The following is a 25,961-nucleotide window of genomic DNA, read 5'->3' on the forward strand; positions in this document are numbered from 1 at the left end:
TATGAGTCTGCTCAACTCAAGGCCAGGCTGTTCCTGTTTGGATTCCACAGCAATGGGTAACATTCACCATGGAAGATTTTTTTTGGAGCGTTGCCTCGGCCACAGTGGTGCCACATTTTTTCCTCTTCCTTCTTCATGCGGGCTTATGAGGTGATGCCTGTTTCCGTGGACCCAGCTTGTGTGGACTATGAAATGAAAGCTGTTATTTATGATAGGAAGTCAAATATGCTGGTGAAACCGTATTTCATCATGTTTCAAAAGTGTCCATCTGGTCTCTGAAGCATTTCCAGTGCTGTGGAATGAAAGGGGTTTTCAAACAGCCCTGGATCATACAAAAAAGTCTCAGTAAAAGAAGTGAATAGTTGTCAACAACAGTTTTCTTTTACCAGATGTCAACAATCTTGCTCACTGTTAAGGTGTATTTGTGGTAGTTTGTATTTGGAGTTATAAGTTAATATAAATACAACCCATCTTCACTCAATAGAGATGTCCAAGAGGTGTCTAAAAACAAGTACATTTAGATTTTAATTTGCACTTGTAATTATTATAATTATTATTTCTCTGTAAATGCATGTATTTTAGTGAATTTTCTATGCATCTCACAAAGCTATTCCTATGACTTCCATCTGGTTTTGAGTGAAGTAGTCCTTTGACTGCAATTATAATACAAGTACCTAATTTCTAAGTTTAAAACAAGCTTTAAGGAAGGATAACAGCTTTAATCAAGCTGACTCATAGAACTCAAAGACAGTGACCTAAAGAATAGAAGCATTAATGTTTTATTTCTTTCTCTCAGACTAAACTTAATTTATTTCTTTGAAAACAGTCAAAATTGTGGAGGAAAAAAAAGGATTTCATTCCCCTTTCTGTGATAAAACATGCTCTTTATCTCCGCTGCATATGATTATTAAGTCATTAAATTATTCTGTCACTCCCATTTTCTTTGAAAACATTTTGCAAGAAGCTATTAGCAACTGGCGAGTTTAGATTTGTGGCCTCTTTATGTCTAAAAGACATGTGCAGTGACCCAGGCCAAGGATTCACAGTGTCCATTTTATGCATGGTCCTGTTCCTATTTAGCTCTCTGCCAGAATAGCATCTCCTTCATAAGGATTAACATCCCAGGACTTTATTGTGTTAGCTGTTGTCTTTCAGATTAATGAGTTGAAACAAGACCTCTGTTATGGATTTTAAATAAACTCCTGCTTATGTACTTAGCGCACTGTTTCTCGAAAGCTGGAGTTTCTTAATTGTTATCACTCGACTAATGAAGAAAAACAACAACTCAGAAAATGAAATGCGTAGAAAGGTTTACTGATAGATAAAAGTCAGTACAGTGGATTTTTGGTCAAATAACATAAAGGAAATACAGCTGAAAACAGTTATAAAGAAGTGATCCGCAGTTTTATGTGAGCCCCCCTTTTATTTAATGACTCGTCAAAATGAAGCAATGGAATGACTCAACTTGGAAAAGAGTTTTATCACTCTAGCTGCCTCGCTGTCACAGAATGATCCCCAGTAAATCACAAGCCCATTATTGTCACTAAATTTTTCAGACTAAAGTGGAACTTACCAAGTTTAACTGCAATGTCTCATGCAATGTTGAACTGCACATCTCAAATTAGATATGCTGGTGGGAAAAAAAAAAAGTTAAGGCAAAGTTATTAGTAAATATTATAGTCTGCTCTTATAACATTATAAATTGACTTTTTGTTACCAAACGTGTTAAAAAAATCAATTAATTAAGCAATGACAAACGATAAGAAAAATGAAAGATAAAACATCAGACTCTGACCTAGAGTTTTCTGGAGAAACTGTTTCTCTGTAGTTTGTGAATATGAATATGAAGTTTGAAAGCATAAGCAGTTGTATGCATCAGGAAGCCAAAAAGCCAAAGAAAATCAAAGGTGTCAAAGATGCAGCCAGGGGGGAGAAGTGGCCTTCCAAGTGGTCCAGTTTGGCCTTGCAATGTGTGAAAATGGCAGTGGAGTGGAATTAAATTGCTACCAAAAAATACTGGGTTTTATTTTTCTCAATAAAATGCCAGCATTAACATGCAGGAGGGAAAATACAGGACAAGTTAAAGGTTTGTAAATCTACCAAACGGGTTAAAGATGTTCTCATCATAAAGAGTGATGAGAACAGAAGAACATGAAATAGTTGAAATCTCAGTGAACCTTCTGTTGTCTGTAATTTTTAAGCATGAAGTGAATATTTTAGAAATGTAAATACACTTCAAGAAAAAAACCCTCATTGTTTGTTTTTTTCCTTTTCTTTTTTTAGTGGTGGGGGGGGGGGGGGGTATTTGGTTTGTTTGTTGGTCCTTTTCGCTATTGCAGAATGCTTTGATGTAAATATATCAATATATAAATATATAGTATAGAACATATGGTATACGATAAGAATATACAGTAATCACCTCTCCCTGCAAAGCTTCAGATCATTCAATAGGTTGTGAAGGAGGGCGAACCGAGTTCAAAGTGCTGCTGCTGGGACCATTGGAGTAGGTGAGGGATATTTGGTGCTTTTTTCTTTAGGCTGTTCACATCTTCAATCAGTGCCTACAAATGTTTGCATCAGCTTCAGAGAAAAATACTGTTGTCAGTTTTACGAAGCAGCTTTTGTGAGCCTGCTTTAGACTATCCAAGTTGTTTCTTTTACTCCCACTTGTCTGGATGTTTTCCATCAGAGATGGTGGGTTGAGTTTTGGTCACTGGGAGATGGTTTCTGGGTTTAAAAATGGGACACTTCTCAAATCGGGAACACTAAAGCACAAGTAATGACAGGCTGCTTTTTTGCATATTTTTTTTCTTTTTGTACTGAGTGTAGATGCATATATATGAACCTTACTGCTAAGATTGTCTGACTTTGAAGGTAGCTATTGAGAAAAATGGTAGCTGAAGATATTCTCTGGCGTGAAACATGTTATTTTGGTTTGAAATGAAGGTTCTTTTTGCCAGTTGCAAATATTTTAGAAAAGTGAACACCACTGTGATGTGTTGCCAAACTGAGCACAGGACGTAAAGAGGAAACGCTAAGTAGCAGTGTAACACCAACCACCAAGTTCATGGAGTCTTATAAAAACCTTTACTGTGTGCATGTTTTTCATAATCAGCAAGTGACTCATTAATAGATCTGATGCTAAATGCATGTGGCTTTGATGGTCCTACATTATCTTCCCTTCTTAATTGGGGGCCTAAAATGTAAAAAAAAAGAAATAAATAAATCCCATCAAGTGTCAGAAATCTTAAATAGCATGAGTAATCAATCATAGTGATCTCATTCAGACTTTATTACATGCTCTACATGCCACACCTCTCTCATCACAAGCTGCCTAAATATAGAATGTGACATATCCAGCCCATGACTGCCCCATATATCTCTGAGAGCAGATGTTTGAGATGCCAGTCCATGGGGATGCCTCACCCCAATTCTCTAGCATGTGCGTTCATCCCTTTAATCTGGTTCCAGAGCTTCAGATTTCTCTGCTCAGGTTTACACTTCAACCAGCATGATGACTTTTCATTTCCAGCTACAGTTTATAAAATCTGCACCAATAGTGTATTCATTAATTGTAGACTAATCCGTCTGTCAGCTACTTAACCTAACTGTCTGTAATTGACAGTCTAAAAAGAATCAGGAAGACTCTATATAAATCTCAGGTGACATTTGGCAAGGAGCAGGGTACACCTTGGACAGGGAACATAGAGAGACAGACAAGTCACACTTGCACCCAACAGTTTAACACAGCATGCATGTTTGCACTAATCCCTGTACCACTGTGTCACTAAAAATGTCACATTTTAAAGACCAAAGACAATGCACAATAAAGGAAGATTAAAGCCTTTACTGCACTTTTTGCAGAGAGGTGTTAAGATACTACAGGACTTCAACACAGGTGCAAAAAAAACCCTCTCAAAAACTACCATCACATCATTCAGTTTCTGCATTCATCTAACCAACACACAATGATTTGTATTGAAAGATCAAGACTTTTTGTGATTCTTTTTTTTCTATAAAACCATGTCAGCCTTGCCTACAAGTAACTGACTGTATCGAAGCAATAATGCAGTAAATCTTTCTTCTTCCCAGGGTCAGGATAAGCTAATACCAGCATTAGGTGTACAGAAAAAAAAGCTCCCATTACAGTTGCAAAATAAAATCGGGGCAGGCAAATGGCTGCAGAGGCTCTCATGTGACTGACACTTGGATTGATTCCCCATGACCTCAGATGTCCTGCTCAAATGACCTTGAGCAACAAACTGAATTTAAATCAACGCCATGGGAAACTGATCTGTCACTGCACTGCTCCTGACCTGCAAACCTCCTTGAAAATTAGGAAGATAAAAAGTAAAGAGGAAATGTAGAGCTTATATATGCATGCCAGAGCTGATTTCTTTTTCTTTTTCCTGGGGCTGGCAGCACTGTGATTCTATTCCATATAATCCTATCTGGATGTTATCAAAGATAAACCTTATTGCACAATAGGAAGCTGCTCACTTGTTTTTTTTCCTCTTTGGCCTATTACAGGAAAAGAAAAATGTCCAAATTCACCAAATGGAATTGGAAGTTTCTCAGCCATTTTTCTCTTTGTTAAATGTGTAAAGGGATCGTTGACAAATATCCAATCACCACTAATTAAACTATTTCATTTGGTTTCATTCTTACCTGACAGAGACCCATCTAAGTTTACATATTTATATTTGAGCAACAGTGATAACTCAAAAGGAAGATTTGTTTTGCTCACTGACTTATTTGTGCCAGAGGGTTATCGAATTACACTATTTATTTCTTAAAACTAAATGGCATAAGTGACCACTAATGCACTGACTGACACAGGATAACAAGTTTGGCATTTTAATAATTAGCTTTGCACAAAAGCTGCAGACATAACAACAGGAAAAACTATATTGTTTGGTCTGCTTTAAAATGAATAATATAGAGTAAATGTCTGTACTGTGCTGAAGCTGAAAAAGAATTTATGAAAGGAGATGGATGTTTTATTGGCTGACAAGTGATGGGAAATTTAAACACTCAGTGTGAGAGTGTAAGACTTGTGGGATGAGATATTTCCAGTCAGGACAGCTGAGTTAAATCCTCTTGAACTTTTTTTTTTTACCAAGAACAGAATGTGATTAGAAGATCTTGGCAGCACGCCAGTCCTGTAAAAGAAGTTTGTACATGCTGGTAAAGTAATCAGAAAAGACGGTGGTTCTTTGTCACGCTTTGTGTATGAACCATGAATCTCCAAGCGGCAGATTGTAAGTATTTTTGGTGAAGGAAGCAAGTGTTGGCATGACTTTATCTGAGATATGTTGGCATCTATTCAAACTTTTTTCTTAATTCCTTTATCAGCATAAGGAGAATGTCCTTCACCAGTGGTAGAGTCAACATGGCAGGAGCATTTTGTTGTGTCTATTGGCTTTTGTGTTGAGGTAGACAAAAGTGAGACAATCTGTTGAGTTTTCTTGTTAACGCCCCATGTAATCTACCTCTTTAGTGTTCCCACAGTAACCTCCCAGGTGCTGTCTCTTTGCACAATGAAGTGCAGTGTAATGCTAAAGATTTTTTGGGATACAGAAGACATAAAGGGGTTATTAAAAAGCTTGCAATAGATAATAAGATTTGTAAGCCTTAAATTACTTTATTCATTTTGCTTGGAAACATGGTATTAGGAACAATAGGCTTGGTATAAATGTTCCCCAAAATGTCATGGGGAAAAGAGGATATATGTCTGCCCATAAAATGTCAAGTAACTCAGGAAAAACTGTTAACCTGGTACAAATGGCTTATTATTCTAAATTACAAGGTGTAAGCTATTGGAAACTAAATATTGGATAAATATGAAATATTTAACCTCCTAGGACCTGCCGTCCACATATGTGGACATCACATTTTGGGTTATTTAGACCAAAATACTCAATGTTGCTCTACAACGGCCTGATATCCACTTACGAGGACATTATTCTGCTACTGTTCTATCAAAATTTTAAACAAATATCCTCATATGTGGCTCTTATTTTTCTTAAAAACAAAAATAAGGTAAAAAAATCTGGTAATTCTTTGTTTTTACATTCATCGGGCCCCAATATGCCCAAATATCAAAGAGAAATTAAAAATGCATGCTGTGGAAGAGTTCGGGTCTTAGGAGGTTAAAGTCAGACTTCATATTATGAGATGATCTGGCGGGATGGCAATGGTTTGTTTTATATTTAGTTTAGGGTTTTTTTGTTTATTTTGTTTGTTTAAATTCAGTCATATCACAATTGCTAGTGGGCACTGAATTTGTATTTACATTTTTTAATTTTATTTATTTATTTTTGACACAGTCAGAGGACAGCAAGTGCTAGAAATGAGAAAAATGATGTCATCAGGGTTGATCCAAGGTCGCAACAATAAAGAAGTCTTCTGTTGGGATCTTGTTTTTAGCCTGGCCTGCCAGCAGCCAGCTGGGCATAGCTTCGAAGAACCATTTCAAATTATTCTCAAATTCCATGCCCCCATGGAAACAAGACGAAGAGAACTTGTGATAAGGAGAGGAGGTGAAGACAGAAAATGCAACTTTAACATAAACAGAGCAAAAAGGTTGGTTCACACAGTGTAAACAAGTGTGAACCTGACAGAATAACGTTATACATTCAACAAGTCATTCCTGAAGATAAGCCTTATAAGCTTTCCTAAACCTCTGCACAAATGATCCTCTTTATTAGCTAATTTAAAGCACAAACTGTTTCTCCATGTGTTTGTTACTGTGAAAAAGAAACGTATATGCTTTTTGCCTACTTGAAGAGACTTTAACTTAAGAAGCTACCTGTAAAGGCTTGATCTGTATTACTATAAACATGTTTTTGTTTTGTACACTTATATTACCAAATGTAGGTACAGGAGCAAACTGTTCCAGCTCTTGCTGGAGGGGTTTTTCTTGGACAAACATCCAGAGGCATAAAACCCACTGACAAACTAATGCAGGTGCTTAGGGTTAAAACAACAGCACAGTGAATGCGAGGCACGAACAGGAGAAAATAGCCCACAAAGCCCTATCGACTCTATTTCTGAGAGCACAAAGAATAGCGTTTACAACAGCTTGAAAAGCACACTCCGCACTCTGGATCGGATTTCTGAGCCACAGACTATTTCTGTCTGGGCCTGATTGATATCAAGTAGAAATAGGTAGGAAAAATGTATTTGCTGATAAATGTTATAGATAAAATTTTATTATGATAACTCTTTGATTGTGGCTTTGTTATCTAAGACAAAATCATTTTCAAACCATTTCTATAATCACAGTAAAACATAATTATGTTTATGCATAACTCACTCAAGAAATATAACTCTATCAGCAGTAGTTACTTTTATTGATGTATCCCATGTTCGAATTGCACTACCAAATACAATAAGAAAGCACATTTAAAATAATAGTGCATATACACTCATGTGAAAAAGAAAGCTTTCTCAGGACTATGAAAAACTGAGTACACCCTTACTGCTTCCCGAGGAATTAAGATGGTAAGCAGCCTCCAGGTGCTGCTAATCAAATGCACTTGATTAAATGATCATCACCAAGTGTCACCACCATTATAAAGGCAGAAGTCCCTAGTCTGGAGCATTCAGATTTGTATAAGCACAATGCCATAATCTTGTATGTTCATGACCTGTTTAGAACGATTGGCAGGAAAAAAGCCTTTTTCTTCTAAAAAGAGCACATCAGCACAGCTGAGGTTTGCAAAGTTACATCTGAACGAATTACAGGACATGTGGAACATCTGCACTAAGTAAAAAAACATCAGGAGAAGCATTTCATACCAACCATGAACTACCAACTGTCATGGTGATGGAGGGGTTATGGTTTGGGCTTGTTTTGCATCTATAGCAGCGATCCCCAACTGCCGGGCCACGGACTGGTACCGGTCGATGAGTCCTTTGGTACGGGGCCGCAAGAGTTGAGGCTTGGGTGTGAAATTTATAGTTTTTATCGTTTTTTTAGCATTTTTTTTTTATCGCTTTTATCGTTAACTCAGTTCCCCTGGGTCTTTCCCCATGTGTTATGAATAAATCTTTTTTTTTTTTTTTTTTACACTGGTGCTGTTTTTTTGTTGTATTTATCGGCGTCACCTTACAGGCCGGTCCGTGAAAATATTGTCAGACATAAAATGGTTCGTGGCGCAAAAAAGTTATGGACTGCTGATCTACAGGATTTTGGATGCAACCTGAAATCACTGAGTGGCCCTGATCACTGTCTGTAGAACTGGCAGCTTGCACATCTGAAAAGTCCCATTCAGGGGACCCATTTTTGCATAGAAGGCCTTGAATGTATAAGCTAAACTGCATAATGCATATATTACAACAGAATGGTTTTGTATTAGAAGAGACTGGGACCTGAACTGGCCTCCCTGCAGTTCAGGCATTTCACCAGTTTCGATGCTTTCGATGTTCTATTGTGAATAAAATCTGTTTTGTTTTTTAGATCTAAAACTTATTGCATTCTTTTTTATTTACATTTAAAGAGCTTCCAACTTTTCTGGAATTAATGTCGTATATATCAGAAAGCATTAGTCCAAGATTTTTGCTGCAACTTTCTACAAGGTGAACTATAGGGTGTTCTTGGTTTTTCACAGGAGTGCATGGAATCCTGTAAAAACTTTTTTCATCATCATTATCATTTTATGACTTCTAATTTTCACTTGATAATTTATAGTCACTGTGTCCATGCTCTAATTGTGACTATAAGTGCCTAAATAACTGGAAATTATAGGCAAGGCAAAGCTTCTTAACTTTTGTAAAAGAAATAATAATAATAAAGATATTTTTTTTTAAAAAAACCTAACAAAAAACAAAATAAGATTGTATTCAAGGTACACAAAGTTTAAAAAAAAAAAACTCATTAAAGTCATTGTTATCAGTGCAGTGTGGGTTGTGTGACCCTAATTGAGCTTCCAGCTACTCAAAGAAGCGTTAGCAAGTCCCTCATTGGAACTATGACCAAGCTATTGTGATATAAATTTAAAAAAATATCACACATCTGCTATTATTCTTATCCCAACCAACCTATAAAATGTTCGAGCATAAAGCCCCAATGTCTTCTAAAAGATTTAAAAGATTTATGAAAGATTTATCTTCATCACACATTCATTGATATCACTTTAATCCCATGGGCATTGATGTAGGTGAGGAGGACCTTTGCTCGCCTCTCGATAACATCAATTAGCTTGTCAATGCCCTGACGACCCCCTTGGCTTTCCCAGTATGTCTCGTCAAGGAACAGAGATTGGAGAAGTTTTTCCCTCAGTTTTCTGGTTTTCAGCACAGACACAGCTTGCTCTGGAAACCTAGAAAGGCATAAGAGGAAACAGGAGGAAGTGTAGTCACACTGTAATACTGTGCAGATTCTATACATTAAACATCCATTCGCTTCCGCTTTTCCTTTTCAGGGTCGCGGGGGGTGCTGGTGCCTATCCCAGCAGTCATAGGGCGAGAGGCGGGGTACACCCTGGACAGGTCGCCAGTCTGTCGCAGGGCCAACACACAGAGACAGACAACCACTCACACTCACATTCACTCCCGCATTCACACCTATGGGCAATTTAGATTTTTTAATTAACCTATCCACACAGGACTGTGGGAGGAAGCCGGAGTACCTGGGGAGAACCCACGCAAACATGGGGAGAACATGCAAACTCTAACCATGTAGCTATTTATAGGTTATTTCTAAGCCCAAACTCCCCAACAAGTTTCATCACATCTGACTTTCATTTTTGCAGAATGGAATTAGGCATGTCCAAAATGTAATTCTTCATAGATATGGTAAACATAGGTGGTGACATTGTGATTTAGCTAAACAGTTCCTGCAGTTCCTCTGGTCTGAAGATGCCAATGATAACAGAATGTTTCACTAAAGTCGACTATTAAATAAATTTGTGGAAGTGCCAAACCCATAAAAAATATTTAAGAGATGGCAAAATTAAATGTCTGTATTTTATACCAAGTGGTTATGACATGTTGTCTTTGTACATCAGCAACCTTGAAATCTGAAATGTTTTTGCTTTTTTCTTCTTGGCAGTAAAAACTGCATTTATACAATCACATAACTGGAGGTTTGTGTAACTAAAACATCACTTGAATCAAATGACGGGTTACTCATACTTTTAGCACATTGATGGGTTTTTTTGACATTTTAATAGCTTTTGAGTGGGTAAAAGCTCCCTTCATACAAATTAAATGAAAAGTGAGAACCGTATATCATGTGAAGCAATTGGACAAAGCCTGTCCTACTCTGTACGAGATGACTGTGAATGAACAATGGTAAAAGTTAAAGTGGTGCTCTTACTTAGAGATAGTGTTTTGTGATTTGACTTTAAGGTGCAGTTTTTGCCTGTCTAGAATCAAGATTCACCAGAGCCATGAACAGGTTGCTATTTATTAAATGAGTTTAGATTTTTACGCATTTATATTTTTCAGATAAACTTTGTATCATTACTGCTCAGAATTTGCTTAGAATAAAATGTCAAACATTGGTTATTTTGGCTTTGAGAAAAGTCAGCGAGATAACACCTCTTCTGATCTACATGAAATTAAAGTTCAAGTTCAAATTTTATTTACCACATGCAGGTTGCCCTGCAGTGGAATGAACCCGCCCCCGACCTTACACACACAACACAGACATCACATGGGGATACAAGTCAGAGAACGGTTGCATTACAGAAAACCACTGAAATGTACACTACAATGGGAAAAATAGATATTTATTGTATCCTATGATCTTTCATCGTCTTTTATTTAGAATTTAGCTTTTATGGCTTTATCTTACATGAATGCCAGAATGGAAGGTACATTTTTGCTGGTGAAAACAAGGATTCACATTATGTGTCACATTCATAAACATGTTCTTGCCATACCACAGATTCTCTGCTGTCTCCTTAGCGAGTCCCTGATTTATTGATCAAAAGGATGGATGAAATGAAAGGGATGCCTGTGAAGTGTACGTTTACAAATCCACATAGACCTGTGGTGCATAAAGCGATGTGTTCTCATCATGGGATGTCTAATAATGCAGAAGATGTCTTTTGGCATGTGTTTCTTCACAAACTGCACACTCGACCTGCAAACTACCACTTTTTTTTTAACATTTAAAGTATTGTAACATTATAAGTTAGAATTGAAAATTTTAAATCATAAAGTACACTTTTAACTTTAAAGTTTAAAAATTCACAACCTGCAGTCACTGATTTGTGTGTGGGTTGGCCAATTACTGTGAACCAAATTCAGAGTTTCCGAGCAGATTTGGCATAGATCCCAGATGGAGATTTAAATATGCTTGTTGAGTGTGCTGGAAATTTTCAAATATGTTGTCAAGGGCGGAAATGAGAAAAACAGCTGCTGAAAGCAGCTAAATCCAGACTGTCCACAGATGTTCCTACTCTGTGTGGACATTTTTTTTATCTCAAAAAATAAGTACCAATACACAACTCAGGGTCATTGTTTTGAATGTTGTGCAGATTTTTTTCTTTTTTTACAAATGTAGAAGACTGTCTGACAAATTATTACTTTTAAACAAGTTGATCTATATGTAAACAGCAAACTGGATTTACACAATTACTTGTTGCTTGCACAGTTTTCAGTGTGTAATCGTTTTAAAGACATTGAAGCTCAAACAACACTTGTAGTATAAACAGCAGCTTTATCACTTGAAGGACATGTTTCAGCCTCTGGCCTTTTTCTGATATATAATTATTTGTAAACATCTGATTGAAATTAATTTGATCTATAGCTCATAATAAACAAATCATATAATCTATTTCATTATTCAACACTGCATGGCCAAGGGATTAAAGCTGTATTTTAGGCTAGGAATATATAGTAGTAGGAATATATAATGTTTTTTTAAAACATTATATATTTAAACAGGTTAATTAATTATTAATTCATGTTAATGCTCCAAACTTACTCTTTGATTCCCGCCAACAGCCTGAAGTCCAAGTTGTCCTCATTACGGTCAAAGAATCCCTTGTTGTTGGTGAAGACCAGGTGTCTGGGGTTGTGGCTCCTGTAGATGATGTTTTCTAGCTGTATGTGGTTAGCATCTTGACATTTAGCATGGTAACCCAGTTCAATGCACACATCCTGCTGCCGAGGCCTGAACCCACAGCAACCCTGGTCCAGGCGGTTGTTAATCTAAAAATACAGTTCACACATTTCTTCATTAAATGTTTGGAGATGATATTTTGAGACTAAGAGTGCAGTTCAGAGTGGCATTCACAGAGTTTTCTTATTCAATGGGTTTTCTTTTGCGTTTTTATATTTTTAATGACAAAGGTAAGCACAGTTTTACTCTGAATGGGCTTACTTTGCATTTCTGATGATCTCTCTTTATCATGATCTAAATAATAATTTCATGAATAGATAACATTCAGCTGGCAGTGAAAGAATACAAACCTAGAGAGGGCTGGCAATTGCACTGACTCTATTGTACCACTAGTTTACTGGACATCAACATCAACTAGTCATGTAGACTGCTGAGTCACATGACTGTACAGGAAACTCACTTAAGTATATCAGGCTTCTCCACAGGGAATGACAACCCTATATTTAGCTACAGCCCTCATCCATTCTTAATCCGTTATGTGAAATCACTTGAGTTGTGGAGGTTTCAGACAGTGCTGTCAGAGTAAGACAAGCTGAAATGTCACACATAGATTTAGATGGGACTAAATGCTGCTCACAGGCGTGGTTTTCTAAGGCCTGAGGTTTAGGGTAACCTGGATGAATAAGCATTTGTAAGGCTTTGAATTGGACAAAAATGAAATAGATCCTTATTACCTTGCAAACAAGCATCCATGCAGCTAATAGTAATAAAACAGAGCTTTTCCAGAGCTGTCACAGAAATACAAATGTTATTTGTAGCTTGACTTGATGAAAAATTAGAATTTATTAGTTATTCAAATATCTAAGACGATCGTCTGCCTTAACACTGTAGGGTGCTGGTGTGTTACATTTAACAGAAAACTCAATTGCCATAATAATAACAATAATATTAATAATAATAAAGTTAGACTAAAACTCATTGGAAGTTATTATTGGTTTTAAAATTTATTTTATTTGAAATATAAAACAAGGCAAATATATATATATATAGACATTCTCAGTTTCCTTCATGTCATGCTAGTTGTTGTTAGAGGAACTGTATGAGTTACATTAACTTTAGTGTGCAGGCATTTTGATCTACAAAACGAGAGGCTAAGTCAGAATTTAAAAAAAAGTACTTTTGTGATAAGAGAGGAGTTTCTTTTCAGTTCACTAATGTCTTTGACAAGATGTTTTGTAACAATGAGGAAATATATGTGAATGATCAAAGTTGTGCCACCATGACCTCAACAGACAATTTAACTTATAAAGATTGTCAGTGTTTCCGAATAAGTATTTTAAGATTCGTCTGTCTACTTTGGTTTCTCTGTCATGATGATGGGGTAAAATGAGTAGTTCTCATAAAATGTGATTTACTGAGGCCTCCCATACAGGAAGCAAGAGCTCTCTTCAGCCAAATGACAATACCACTGAGAATTGTTTCTCTTAATCAGATATTGGAGCACATTTTCTTTAACAGTTACCTGTAACAAAAAGTCAAACAGAGCAAGTTTGCTCCATTCATAGTGATGAATTGCAGAGCAGCCAGAATCAGACTTTGGGCTGATGTTTTGTTGCCAACATCTCTGTTTAAGGGAGTTCTGGTACTCCCCCCATGTTAACTTCAAACTGGTCAAACCTGCAGCAAGGCCTGCTGGGTATAGAGATGCATCCCATGACACAACTGGACAGGACTGCCCATCTAAAGAGGGAGGAAAGAATAATTACATGCTTAGATTTTAGCAGCTGTTTCTGTTATTAACCAGAAAAAGTCTATAAACACTTTTTACACTCATGTTACCAGAACTTATTCCCTGCAATGATGAAGACTGTCCACACACCGATTATCATATTTGCACCCCAAGACCAAATAATGAACTAACTCATAGACATGTAAAAATATTTCTAAATGTATTATGCTAAAAATAAAAAGAGACAGACATTTCCCATAGATGGAAAAAAAATGGTTATGCAAGAAAATGAGGAAAGAGGGCAGAGGTATCCTGTCACTAGCTGAATATGGCCCCGAAATCTGTTTAAACCCTTGGGCTGACACTTTGTGACGTCATCATGTAAAATACATTATTTGCGCTATTTATGAAAAAGGAGGATGTTAGTACTTTTTGGTCCTCTCTTCCCCTGAATATGTGTATAAAATGTGTATTCCCTCAGTTTTTGTTCCTTCTTTACTATTAATGTTATAAAATGACAATGAGCAATGTGAATAATGTTTTTCCATTGAATATGAATTAGGATTAGGTAGTCTTGCTCAAAGACCTAAAAAAAAAAAAAAAAAAAAAAAAAATATCACATCCACGAGGACACAATGTGCAGGTGACGTTTTGGTGTCCACCCCCAAAGAACAAGGTTCTTCTTGATTCCAAGCCTGAATGAATCTGTATTTCACATAGACCCCATTAGTGGGTTAAGGTAACAAATAAACAGTTTTTATGGTATGGCTAATCTGTAGGTTGCAGTTTCTGTCGCTATATCAATAGATACTGTAGTGACATTTGCACAGTATTCTTAGCATGATGAAACCAGGCAATGTAGTTAGAATAACCATAAACAAAACCGTATATTTTTAACAAGTGTCAAAAAAGAAAACTTTGTCCATGTGCTTGATGACCTACCGTATAAAAAGCGAAACTTTCTGCTTACAGCTGGCAACGTCCTATTAAGCCCCAGCACTCTGTCCAAATGAAAAGCAAAAACCTCTGTGGTATCCACCGGGCTGTGGATGACTCCACATTGCCCTCCGCATACAGTGCTCGTTTTTGCGTGCTGTTGGTTCGCCTGTTGAACGTTTGTCTCACCCTCAAATATCAGAAGCGAAAGAGCGTATCCATGAGAGACTTCTTTCATGCGCAAAACTTTGGCATCCGCAAGAAAGCGCATGGTTTTCACATCCTGTGCGCTGAACCATGGTGGCGGCCTTTGACTGTATATTCGAATTGAACTAATCTGAGAGTCTGCTTCTTCATGTTTATAAATTTTATGGCTTATATCCAGTGATTTATAGTCAACATCCATGGCTTCCTTCCGTGAAGTTATGGGTGCAAAGTTGCGCTTAATTTGTAACGCATCCCCCTCCAAAGTGCGACGTTTGTCCTGGGTAAAAGACAGATTGGAAGACTTATTTTTTCTCACTTTTCTCCTCACTTTGGGTCGGATTGTACCTCTTATATGTGCTGGTTTTCGACGCTTAGTTTTTAAGGTTATGTACACCACGTTGTAGCGAGTCGGGACTATGAAGCTCGAATCGTTCTGCAAGTCTAGAGAGTGTGGCTGGCCATCGTTGATCTCCAAATTATACAATCCACGGGTGTGCCGGTACTTCTCATCAATCCTTCGGCTCCGGTGCAGTTGCGAGTATCCAACTTGTGAAAACACAAAAAGCAGATAGATTACACAGACAGACGCAATTATCAAACTTCTTTTTGAAAGAGGGCACCTGCGAAAGTTGCCGGTCAGTTTTAGAATAGGGAAACTTAGCCAACAAAAGTCAGACTTCCCCATTAGAATTTATGTCATTATCACGACTTTGTCCTTTTTGCGACAAACTCTTACTGGGGAGGAGCGCAAAACTTCCGAGGATTTCTGTGAGTAGAATGGAGGGCACAACTGCGCAGTGAATGGAGGGTCATGCTTGGATACCACCCTTCTCGGAAATGAGAAGCAATTTAAACCTTATAGTTTTTTCTCTCCTTCTCTTCAGGTACAGACTTGGCCAATGAGAGCCTAAATTATCAAGTTTTTGTTTTTTAATTAATAATTCAGCCCCGAAAATAAAACACACACAGGCCATGTGATATTCAAACTTCATCAAGTGCACTGCAATATCCCTAAATTAACCTTTGATATTTCTATGTCACGCTATTAAAATCCACATCGAAGCCCATTAGGGTACACCACAACTCCTTATGAAGGTTTATAAGGGGTAATGTAAACGTGTTTTTGAACTTACGCGAGATATAGACATATTTTACAAAAACTGAAATAAGGAAGTTAAGCACTACACAACATATTAACTAGGTTGAAAATGAAATAGTTTAAAACTAAATATTTGATCGCTACATATTATTTGTATGCGTTTCAGGCGACATCTGGTGGTATACTGTCCTAATTCTTCATGGCAACTCCCAAAGCTGTTTACGTTGTGGAGACACAATAGCAGTAAAAAATTTCCTTAGGTGTTGGGAGAATGTGGGGTGGGCGCACCAGTCCACTTAGCCTACAGGATTTCCTTTTCTGAATTACAATAGTTGTGACCAGAGCTCGTCAATATAACTACAAGTGCTGTTTTCCTTGTCATTCATGGCCGACAAAGAGTAGGCCTAAACTAGACGATGTATAGTTAAAATAAATGCGTATATATATATATATACACTGTCGGCTATATATAAGCAAATACTATAAACAGCATTATTTTAAATGTCATAAGATAAATTACTCCAGAAAACAGACATGATAACAAGCCCTCATGGTTGTGTGTTTTCTTGTCTGTAAGTATATGCATATATGCGCTACATCCTCTGCAGCTGTTGTGTTACAAAGTGATTAGATAACTGGCAGCACCTGACGGACTTACCACTGCAGACACAGACAGCCTCCAGCAGTTTTTAATGTTGTAGACCTGAATTATCAAAAGCAAAACAAATATTCTGTTTTAACATGCTCCAAGCAAAATCCTTACTTTTTCTTTTATTCGTCTCTGCCTTATTGATTGCGAGCTGTCATATCGCTGAAGGTTTGTAAAGTATAATTGGTCTGTGATGAATAGGGGCTGCGTGTGGTTGCATTAGGTTAGTTTTTGTTTGAAGTCAGATTTGTTCTTTAACCTCTTGCTGTAAAAACTTTACAGGTGCAGAAGATGGCTACAAAAATGATGGAACCGGTGAACTGGAATCATTTAACATTACTTTTAACTCATCTAGGGCTATCTCACATTTTGCCTATGGAATTACTGCAAATATGGCTGCTGTATTTTTGTATGGAAGCAACTTCGTTCCTGTCAAAAGAGTAGAGACTGGCGATGGTGAGCATATAATTGTTTATTTTTCTGAGAGTTTGGATATTCTTATTTGTGTTATTTTTGGACAAAAGCTCCATTTTAAATGTTTACTTTCCAAGTGAGGAAAATCTACACTATTTTGCAAAGTTTTGAGACCATTTATCTTTGTGTTTTATTTACAGGTATGTTTTTTCAGTGGGTTACCTGTGCAGCAATATGGGTTGTATCTATGTTTGGAGACTTGATGCTTCAGTCACCCAAGTTCTGCCCATTTGCAATGCTTGGAGGTGTGCTTTGGGCCACAGGTATTGTGGAAGTTGAGGGGGGGGGGGTTGTTGTTGTTTGTTTGTTTTTTCTAATTTAACAACAAATAGTTTAATGCCAAAGGTTCCGGAAACTGGACTCTGGTGTCCAGCAGGATGTTGTTCTAAAATTAGGTTATTGATAGTCCCTTGTTGGACATGTGAACAGTTTTAGGGGTGAAATCAGTGTGACCCAATTTCATGCTTTAAATTCATAATGCTATGTGCTTAACGTTGAACAGATCAATGGGTATTTAGAGTGCAATACAAAATGTCCCTAAAACTTTTGTAGTGGCGAGTATTCATTAGTCATGTTGTTAAACAACAAACTGTTCAGGGAATAGTGTGACATAGTTGCTGAGGCAAGAACTGGGACATTGCAGTTCTCCAGGGTTTTCAAATTTGCCAGATCAAAACGTTTTTAAAAAAAATGAATTTAAAATGAATTGAATTGAAAGCTGCTTCATCATAATCTTTGCCATACCTTACTAGACAGAATCAAGTGCCACAGATGGACACAGACTGTTTGTTTCATGAATATCTCTAAATATCAGATATTCACTAGATCCTCATTCAGGTTTGATAGCATTTGATAGTCGATGAGGGTAGATGGCTTGAGTATGAATTGAGGCTGGGGTTTGGGGAAGACTTCAGAGGGGACTGGGAATGGCTCCTGGGTCAGTTAGACTCCATGTACTAATGAGAAGTGAATAAATAAAATATATTTTTGCATTCAGATATAGCAATGGAAATGGTGCAACCCTAACTTTGTCAGTAACAGTTACATGTTAACTTCTTCCATCTATCCATATGGTCTACAGGAAATGTAGCAGTTGTTCCATTTGTTAAAGCTATTGGCCTTGGTCTTGGCATCTTAATTTCGGGATCCTCTAATTTGTTGATGGGCTGGGCCAGTTCAAGGTGAGTTGAGTTAATGGAATGTACACTCTGGATTGTAAATAAAATAATCCTGTCTTTGCATGACTTGGATTGAATGAAAAATAACTGAATTGGTCACTGATTGTGTCTGTCCTAGATTTGGCTGGTTTGGGATTGCTGCACAGAACGTTTCACATCCAATATTAAATTATTGTGGAGCTGGGTTGTGTCTGCTAAGGTAAACCGCGTTTGGAATTGTAATGACCCAGCCTGTGTTGTTTATTTACCCCCACCCAAAAACAGTGATGGCTACTGTCTGCTGCTGTCATTTTTCAAACCATATCAGCTGGATGTACATGACACTTTTTTTTCCTCCTTTGATGCAGTGGGCTGATCTTTTTCTTTGTGAAAGCGGATGTAGAGCTACTTCACAGTTCAGAAACAATTCCATTACTGATTGACAGAGTGAGTGTGTCACTGACTTATTTTTATCAGCTTGTCGAAGTAGGTTGATTTTAGAAAATACTTTCTTTTTATTTTCTTCCTATTCACTCAAGGCAAAAACTACTTTGTCTTAAAGCCTGTCATCACTTTATCATGTATTTTGTGTGGTGTACATACAAATTGGGTCGATGTTTCTCTTTGCAGAGAACAAATTCAGGAAGCTATGGACAAAATTCCTCTGAATCCTGGATCGACACTATTGGACCAAAGAGCAAACGATTCATGTGAGCTCATCTCAATAGGAGCCTCTCAGATGTGTGCATTATTACTATTAGCATTTTTCATTGCTGACAAACAATGGCTACAGCAGCCACTCTGTCATGGATTTTAAATCATAGATGAATGAATACAATTTTACGCTTTTTAATTATTGAAAAAGTAATAAAAAGTAAAACAATTCATTTACATTGCATCTTTTAAATGAAGGTCTTAGTTATTTGTTTAGAAGCTGCCTGCCAGTGTGGTTTTTAGGTGTAACAAGTTTTAAGTCATGACTAAAAACAGTTTCACACATGACAACCTTGCTCTTACTGTGAGTTTTTGTTTTAGCAGCAGAAAAAGACTTAAAATGTGAGCACCAGGCTGTAAATGTAGCAGTCACAGCCGATATTCAATAAATGTAAAAAAAAAAACAGAGTGCAAAAATAACATCACTTTTGTGCAGTGTTTTCCTGCATACCCATTTACCCAAGCACTGTCAGTTTTTATCGGCTCTTTGCAATATCTTGGAATTAACCATAGAAATTGAATGATGTATCAGTGGAGATTTAAAATGCATTCTTCATCCAGTTCCTCAATGTATTCTGCCTCCTTTTCACCAGTGGTTTTCTCCTTGCTGTTGTGGCGGGCCTCATGTATGCTTTCTCCATCATACCGGTCCTGTACATTAAGAGCAATTCTGTGCACCATGACAGCATGTTCTATGAATCCAGTGTCTATGGTATGTTTTCTACTCAGGTACCACTTTATGCTGCACTTTTTTTTTTTTTTTTTTTTTTTGGCAAAGCTGGCTTGAAGGAAGTATTGAAGAAAATACATTTATCATAGATATAAGGATGGATCCAGTTGCTGCTTGATGAAATACTAGTCCCTCCTGAGAACCAGGTGTAATATTTCCAACTTAATTCCCGTTTCTATCTTTCTATCACAGATCTCGACTATGTTCATGCACACTGCTGTGGTATTTTCATTGCAAGCACTGTGTACTTTGCCATCTACTGCGCTGCCATGAATACAAAGCCGAAGCTTTACTCCAGAGCTGTACTTCCAGGTAGAACATTATTTCTGAAAAGGCACTCTTCCAAAGCCTATTGTATGACCGTGATCTTTAGTAATTAATGATTGGGCTGCTTGGAACAAATTTGGAATTCTACTCAGGTTACTGAGTGATGATTTATTGTGAACAAGCAATCAATGTGTTTCCTTGAAGAGACTGAATTTATATTTTTAAATTACTCTAGCCTTTTTTTTTTTCTCCAGTGTTTATGAACATGCACTTTGTATGAAAGCTTTCAGTAGCCGTTTTGTTTTTTGTTTGTTTTTTTTTCCTTTCCCATGACTGGAGGGGGGAATGTCAGTCCAAATTTTTCTAAAATGTATATTCAGTGACATGAAGTTTAAAGTTTGTGTGTGTGTGTGTGTGTGTGTGTGTGTGTGTGTGTGTGTGTGTGTGTGTGTGTGTGTGTTTGTTTTTTTAATTGTTTTCTCAGCGTTCCAATTTTGAATAGTTACAATTTTGCGATTATGTGATGTATGTATGGCAAAAAAGTGGAAACAAGCTTCCATAGTTTTGTTTACTTTCTCTGAGTTCAGGTTCACACCCTACTTGTATACTGGCAGTCGATCAGCGTCACCCTGTTATTACTACTTATTGTGCCAGGTTGCCCTTTACTGTCACTTTTTCAATGGTCAGGGTTGTCAGATGGACTAGACACAAAAGGTAAGACTTTACCCAAAAATACACAGCAGGTCAATCTTGTGGGAAAAAAATCTTTTAAAGCTAATTTTAACCTCTTCCTGTGTGGTTTTGGTATGGCAGGTTTTTTTTTTTTTTTTTTTTTTTTTTTGGTTAAATAGCATATTTTATGACACCCTGAGATGTGTACCTTTTTAGAACCAAGCTAGTTCCAAAGATACATAGAGAGTAAAAAATGTAGGGGTTAAGAATATTAGAGTGAAAATGGTGAAAATGTCAAACAAAAAACCCTGAAGCCTTGGACAAAGTACAAAACTAACAGATTTCTATAATGTGTCATACATTTCTCACAGAAGGGAGAGCAGTCTGGATACATTTTGTGAATTCTTTCCCTTGAGTAATGTAACCTGTGTACAATTTTATACTGAATTAGGCAATGACGGAAATTAACAAAAAGCATATTTATGTTGCGTAAGACCTCCTGCCAACAATCTTCCGATAGGGAGATCATATAACGGCATGTCACTTGTCCTGTGGCGACTCATAGACACACACTGTGTTCATATTGCTAATCTCTTATTTTGGTTTTGTTTTGTTTTTTCCTTTCTAGATCAAAGGAATCATAGGAATGTTGTTTGTTTGTTTGTTTGTTTTTAATGCATTTTTACTCAAACATAAGTACCTTACGGTCTCCTCTTGCTCTTCAGGTCTGTTGTCTGGACTGATGTGGGCAATTGGGACATACTGCTGGTTCCTGGCCAATAACTACCTGAATTCTGTCATTACATTTCCAATTGTCACAGTGGTAAGTGCAACATATTCTGACAGCTGGGAGGATTCAATTAATAAGTAAAACAATGAACATTCTGAAACCACTTGGACTGCAGATTGATATTGAAGGTTTTCACATTGTTCTGCATTACATGAATATTTTCAAAAGAAGTTGGATCTAAAATACTGACAGCATTTTAAGGGTGTGTCAGAGAGACTTAATTTATCCCCAAGGGCAATTAAGATGATACCTTGTCGACCTTGTTTTGTATACAATACAAAAACATCACATTGGGGAGACAGGTCAGGCTAGGTTTCACTGACCGGTCGTTAGCACGAGCAGCGACCCAAACTGAAACAATGGAAAATGCACAACATGAGGAAAGAAGAGGGGGGGAAGGAAAAAAAAGAAAAGAAAAAAAAACTCCCCCCAGAATGAACTCCAACAGGGAGATCAGTTTGACAACAGGGAAAAAAAAAAAACACCTGAGCACATGGATCATGACATCTCACAACACAGAAGACATAAGCTATTGAGCTACGATTTGCAGCTTTCTTACCAAATTGCATTTCCCCAGAAGCAATGTAGCTGGGGTAAAGCATGTTGCAACAAGATCAATTAAGTGTATCCTTCATACATGGAAAAAGCCATTAGGGCTTAAATATCATAATCTAGATTGTCTATTGCATTGAACCTTTAGTGAATGTTCGATGTGTATGCACAGCATAAAGTGCTAAACGGATCAGACACTGTTGGAACAAATGGCTAACCCATTTATATCCTGTTCTTTTAAGCTGGTACTTTAGTTTCATCAAGTCAATGGTCTAAGCTCAAACAGCTTGTTTGGTTTCCTTTCTTCAGGGCTATGGTCTGGTTGCTGCTCTGTGGGGGTGCCTGGTGTTTAAAGAGATTAAGGTAACGATCAAAATATTAGCTAGTCTTGTTTCTTGACTGTACAGTAGCTCAAAGGCTTGCATGTAAGTGTGCCGTTTACAAAGGGGAGATTCTAAACAATATCAAGTTAAACTGCAGTTGATCAGGAAGGCATTTACCATCCCAAAAGGAGGAATTTTTAATTAAATGTTTCTGAGAAAAATCATCCTCAGATGATTAACTTCTCCCACTTTCTTTCCGCAGGGCTTGGCGAACTGCCTGATCTTCTCATTGGCCTCATGTGTTGTGCTGACCGGATCTGTGCTGACTGCCATATCAAATCTCTAATAATGCAGAACAGTCAAACATCTAATTTTCTCCATTTTTGTTTTCTGTATCAGTGAGGAGAAAAGGCAGTGTTTGCTTTTTATAAATGCATTAAATCATGTTTAGAAAAATTGAAATATAATTATAAACCTTTTTAGTTGCATAGCAGAAACCTTATGCTCTGCAGTTAACTGTTAGGAAAATATTTAAAGTGGATTTGCGTCTGGACTTTGAAAATCTATTTGGTTTGTTACTAACAAATAAATAGCACAAATGTCACATTTAATGCATCACACAGCAGCTGCTGTTTTCACTAATCGGGACTGGCTTTTCCAGCATTGCAGAGGTTGTGTATATATGCCACTGAGGTCTACTTTACAGATGTAAGAAAAAGATGGTTAATGCTAGACTGAATACTGCAAAATTGCTATTAAAACACTTGAAATTCCACCAATAGCATCTCTCACATTTCCTGGGGTTTGTATGCAGAAAAAGATGGTCAACATGATGTGCTTGATTTCTGGGATGGAATAGCTTTTTCTGGGATGGAATAGCTTGGGGTTGGGGGGGTCAGAACATGCATACTTCATAGAAGTGCTTTTATGGCTTCATTGGACAGGTACAGTGAAGACTGACATGAAAGCAGAGGCCAAGGAAGAGGGAAGAAGACCTGCATCAAAGGGCCGCAGATCAGACTCAAATCCGGGCTAGCTTTTAGCCATATGGCTGCCTCCTTTTTCCACTGAGCTAAACCAGCGCCCAGAAAATGTCTTTCTGAAAGTGCTAGATTAAACTAAACAATAAACATGATTTGTAGAGATTGATACTGGCTTTAACATGCCACACTAATGCTGACCTTTTATTTTAATGATTAAAATGTTACTATATTACTTATAACACCAGATTTTAGAACTCTGTCTAGACAAACATCTGGTGACACCAGCGATCAAAATCGCAGTCCTTGAAAGCAGAGGCAGACATTTGATACAGGGCTTAGCCCTAAAAGGTAGTATGCACATGGGATTGCTTTTAATTAAGCAGCAAGGCAGAACAAAATCAGGGCTGTATCAAGATACGAGGACTATACCCTAGTGATGTGTGGATCGATCCTGAAATATCGATTCCTCCGATACCAATCATTTATGTTCTAGAATCGATTCTCACATTAAAATATCGATATTTTAGTAATTTAGGGTAAATTTGTAGTTTATCATTAACAGGAACACAGTGAAGAAACTATAACATTCTGATTGTCTACATTCAAAGGAACTACTTCCTCTTCCGCCTTTCATAGTCATGTGCAAAATATGGCTGTATAGGGCTTTGGAGTTGACGTCAGGCCGCAATGTGTTGCAACCTGGCGTGCGCACTCGCAACAATGGCTGAGCGTAAACGGAGTAATCTGTGGACGTATTTTACCTCCACAAACAGCCAAGGCGCGGTTTGCTATACATGCGGCAAGACAGTGAGGTGTTGTGGCAACACTACTAACCTCGTCAAACACCTCAGAGTAAATCTTATCACAGAATATGACAAGTGTATGTTCAGGCGAACTGAAGAGGAGGAGAGGACAGGTTTTGCTAGGGCGAGACAGACATCTCTCACGGGGTCCTTTAGTGCTGCAGGCAGGCAACGTTTTCAAATAGCGCACAACTTCAAGTTTTATTTCTATATGATAATTCTGCGTTATTAGGCAATAAGAACAAGTAGTCTGATGTCCTGTAATCATTATGAAGCTATATTATTATATTATTTTTACAATTACATAATACAATAATATATGAAATACAATGAAAGTTTTTGTACAAAGTATCAGTATCGGATCAGTATCGTCGATACCACCCTGAATTTTACTTGGTATTGGATCGGAAAGTAAATCAGTGGTATTGCACATCACGACTGCTAGCTAAAACACCGGTGTCGACACATAAGGTGCTGTCATAGCCTGTCAACGACATTGATTAGCTGCGTATATACGAATCGCATTATTGGCTGGACTATGGGATAAGGTGACATCATTCTAATCTCATACGGGAGCAGCCACACACTTACTAACACTGCAAAACAGAATTGTTAAAGTATTCATTTTAGTTTCAATTCAGGTTAGATTTTTTTTATGTGTGCAACGCAGATTTTCTGTGCGCAGAGACTGTGCCAGCAGTGCGCAATTGCGCACGCGGGCAGCTTAGTGGGAACATTGATTCATAGTATAGGCCTCATCTGACTGACACAAGTTCATTTCCTTACTCAGAGCAGCGTGAATTAATGTATAGAGTTTTAGGTTTCTACAATAAAACAATGAAATCCCAGTTTTAGCTTAATGTTTTAAATGCAACTTGATCTCTTTTATATTGAATCAGTAGTCGGTGTACTAAATGGCACAATTATGTTGCAGCTTAGAATATAATCTACATCTTTCTGCCTCTGTGAATAGTAATGCAGCTCTCATATTGTAATAATGTGAATATGTGAGCGATGATGTGATTGAAATGAGATTGTGAAACTGAATTGTTTTTTAAAGCAAATTTTTTTTTCATATATGTATGTGCTGTGAGCTGAACATTTCATGCTTAAAGATGCTCATAGACCATGGATCATCAATCTCGGTCTAAATCGGAGTCCACCTTGGACAGATCCAAAGCAAAACAGTATCAGGCTTGGATCAAACTGGGATCCAGTCCTCATTATGAAATAGCTCACCACTTCAGTTTGTTATTGAATTATTAAATGTAGCAGTAACATGTAGACAGTTCTATAAAAGTTACGTTGGCTTTTAACGTTAAAAGTTTATCTTCATTAAAAACCTGGATTTTAGCTACAAGTTAAACACTACACTGCTACTCCAATGAGGAGTAATTTGCCAAAACATCTCTCTTAAGAGAACGACTATCAGTCAAAGATGACATTTCATCAAATTGTAAATGGTTAAACATGGAAAAGAAAATTGGTATTCTAATTTCACCGAAGTTTACTAAACTCAACAAACTTAATATTACTTACCAGGACATTTAATCTCTCATCATTTTCTTTCGCCGGAAAATAGCTTTCTGTGGTGCTGTCTTTCTCCTTCCTTTGCCGATGCTGCATTCACTTACACTCGGATATCTGAGCTTCACTACGAAAACGTAATCGTACATTTGATATTTAATTGAATTTTATTGTTTTAGCTTCGGGGTGGCACCTGGGGTGGCCAGTCTGGTTTGGGGGGTGGCCTGTGCCCCCCCAGGCCACCCCGCTGGACACGCCATTGCCTGTTAC

At 37.4% G+C, this 25,961-nt stretch overlaps 2 protein-coding genes across 2 annotated transcripts; one reads left to right on the plus strand and one right to left on the minus strand.

Moving 5' to 3' along the window:
• Positions 1-1,390: 1,390 nt before the first annotated feature.
• On the minus strand, positions 1,391-15,771 carry gask1b (golgi associated kinase 1B). The gene is made up of 4 exons (XM_080901935.1): positions 14,751-15,771; positions 13,602-13,819; positions 11,942-12,168; positions 1,391-9,326 (listed from the first exon to the last, which is right to left on the minus strand). Exons 1-4 carry the CDS (start codon positions 15,634-15,636, stop codon positions 9,119-9,121), a joined length of 1,539 nt encoding a protein of 512 aa, XP_080758061.1. The 5' UTR covers positions 15,637-15,771; the 3' UTR covers positions 1,391-9,118.
• Positions 15,772-16,169: 398 nt separating this feature from the next.
• Positions 16,170-23,136, plus strand: tmem144b (transmembrane protein 144b). The gene is made up of 12 exons (XM_080901609.1): positions 16,170-16,867; positions 16,982-17,155; positions 17,314-17,436; positions 18,255-18,354; positions 18,470-18,550; positions 18,699-18,777; positions 18,961-19,040; positions 19,638-19,756; positions 19,967-20,086; positions 21,439-21,536; positions 22,365-22,418; positions 22,641-23,136. Exons 1-12 carry the CDS (start codon positions 16,792-16,794, stop codon positions 22,722-22,724), a joined length of 1,188 nt encoding a protein of 395 aa, XP_080757735.1. The 5' UTR covers positions 16,170-16,791; the 3' UTR covers positions 22,725-23,136.
• Positions 23,137-25,961: the final 2,825 nt, after the last annotated feature.

Source organism: Rhamphochromis sp. 'chilingali' (assembly GCF_963969265.1).
Source record: "Rhamphochromis sp. 'chilingali' genome assembly, chromosome: 13".
In the NCBI taxonomy this organism is placed as follows: Eukaryota; Metazoa; Chordata; class Actinopteri; order Cichliformes; family Cichlidae; genus Rhamphochromis; species Rhamphochromis sp. 'chilingali'.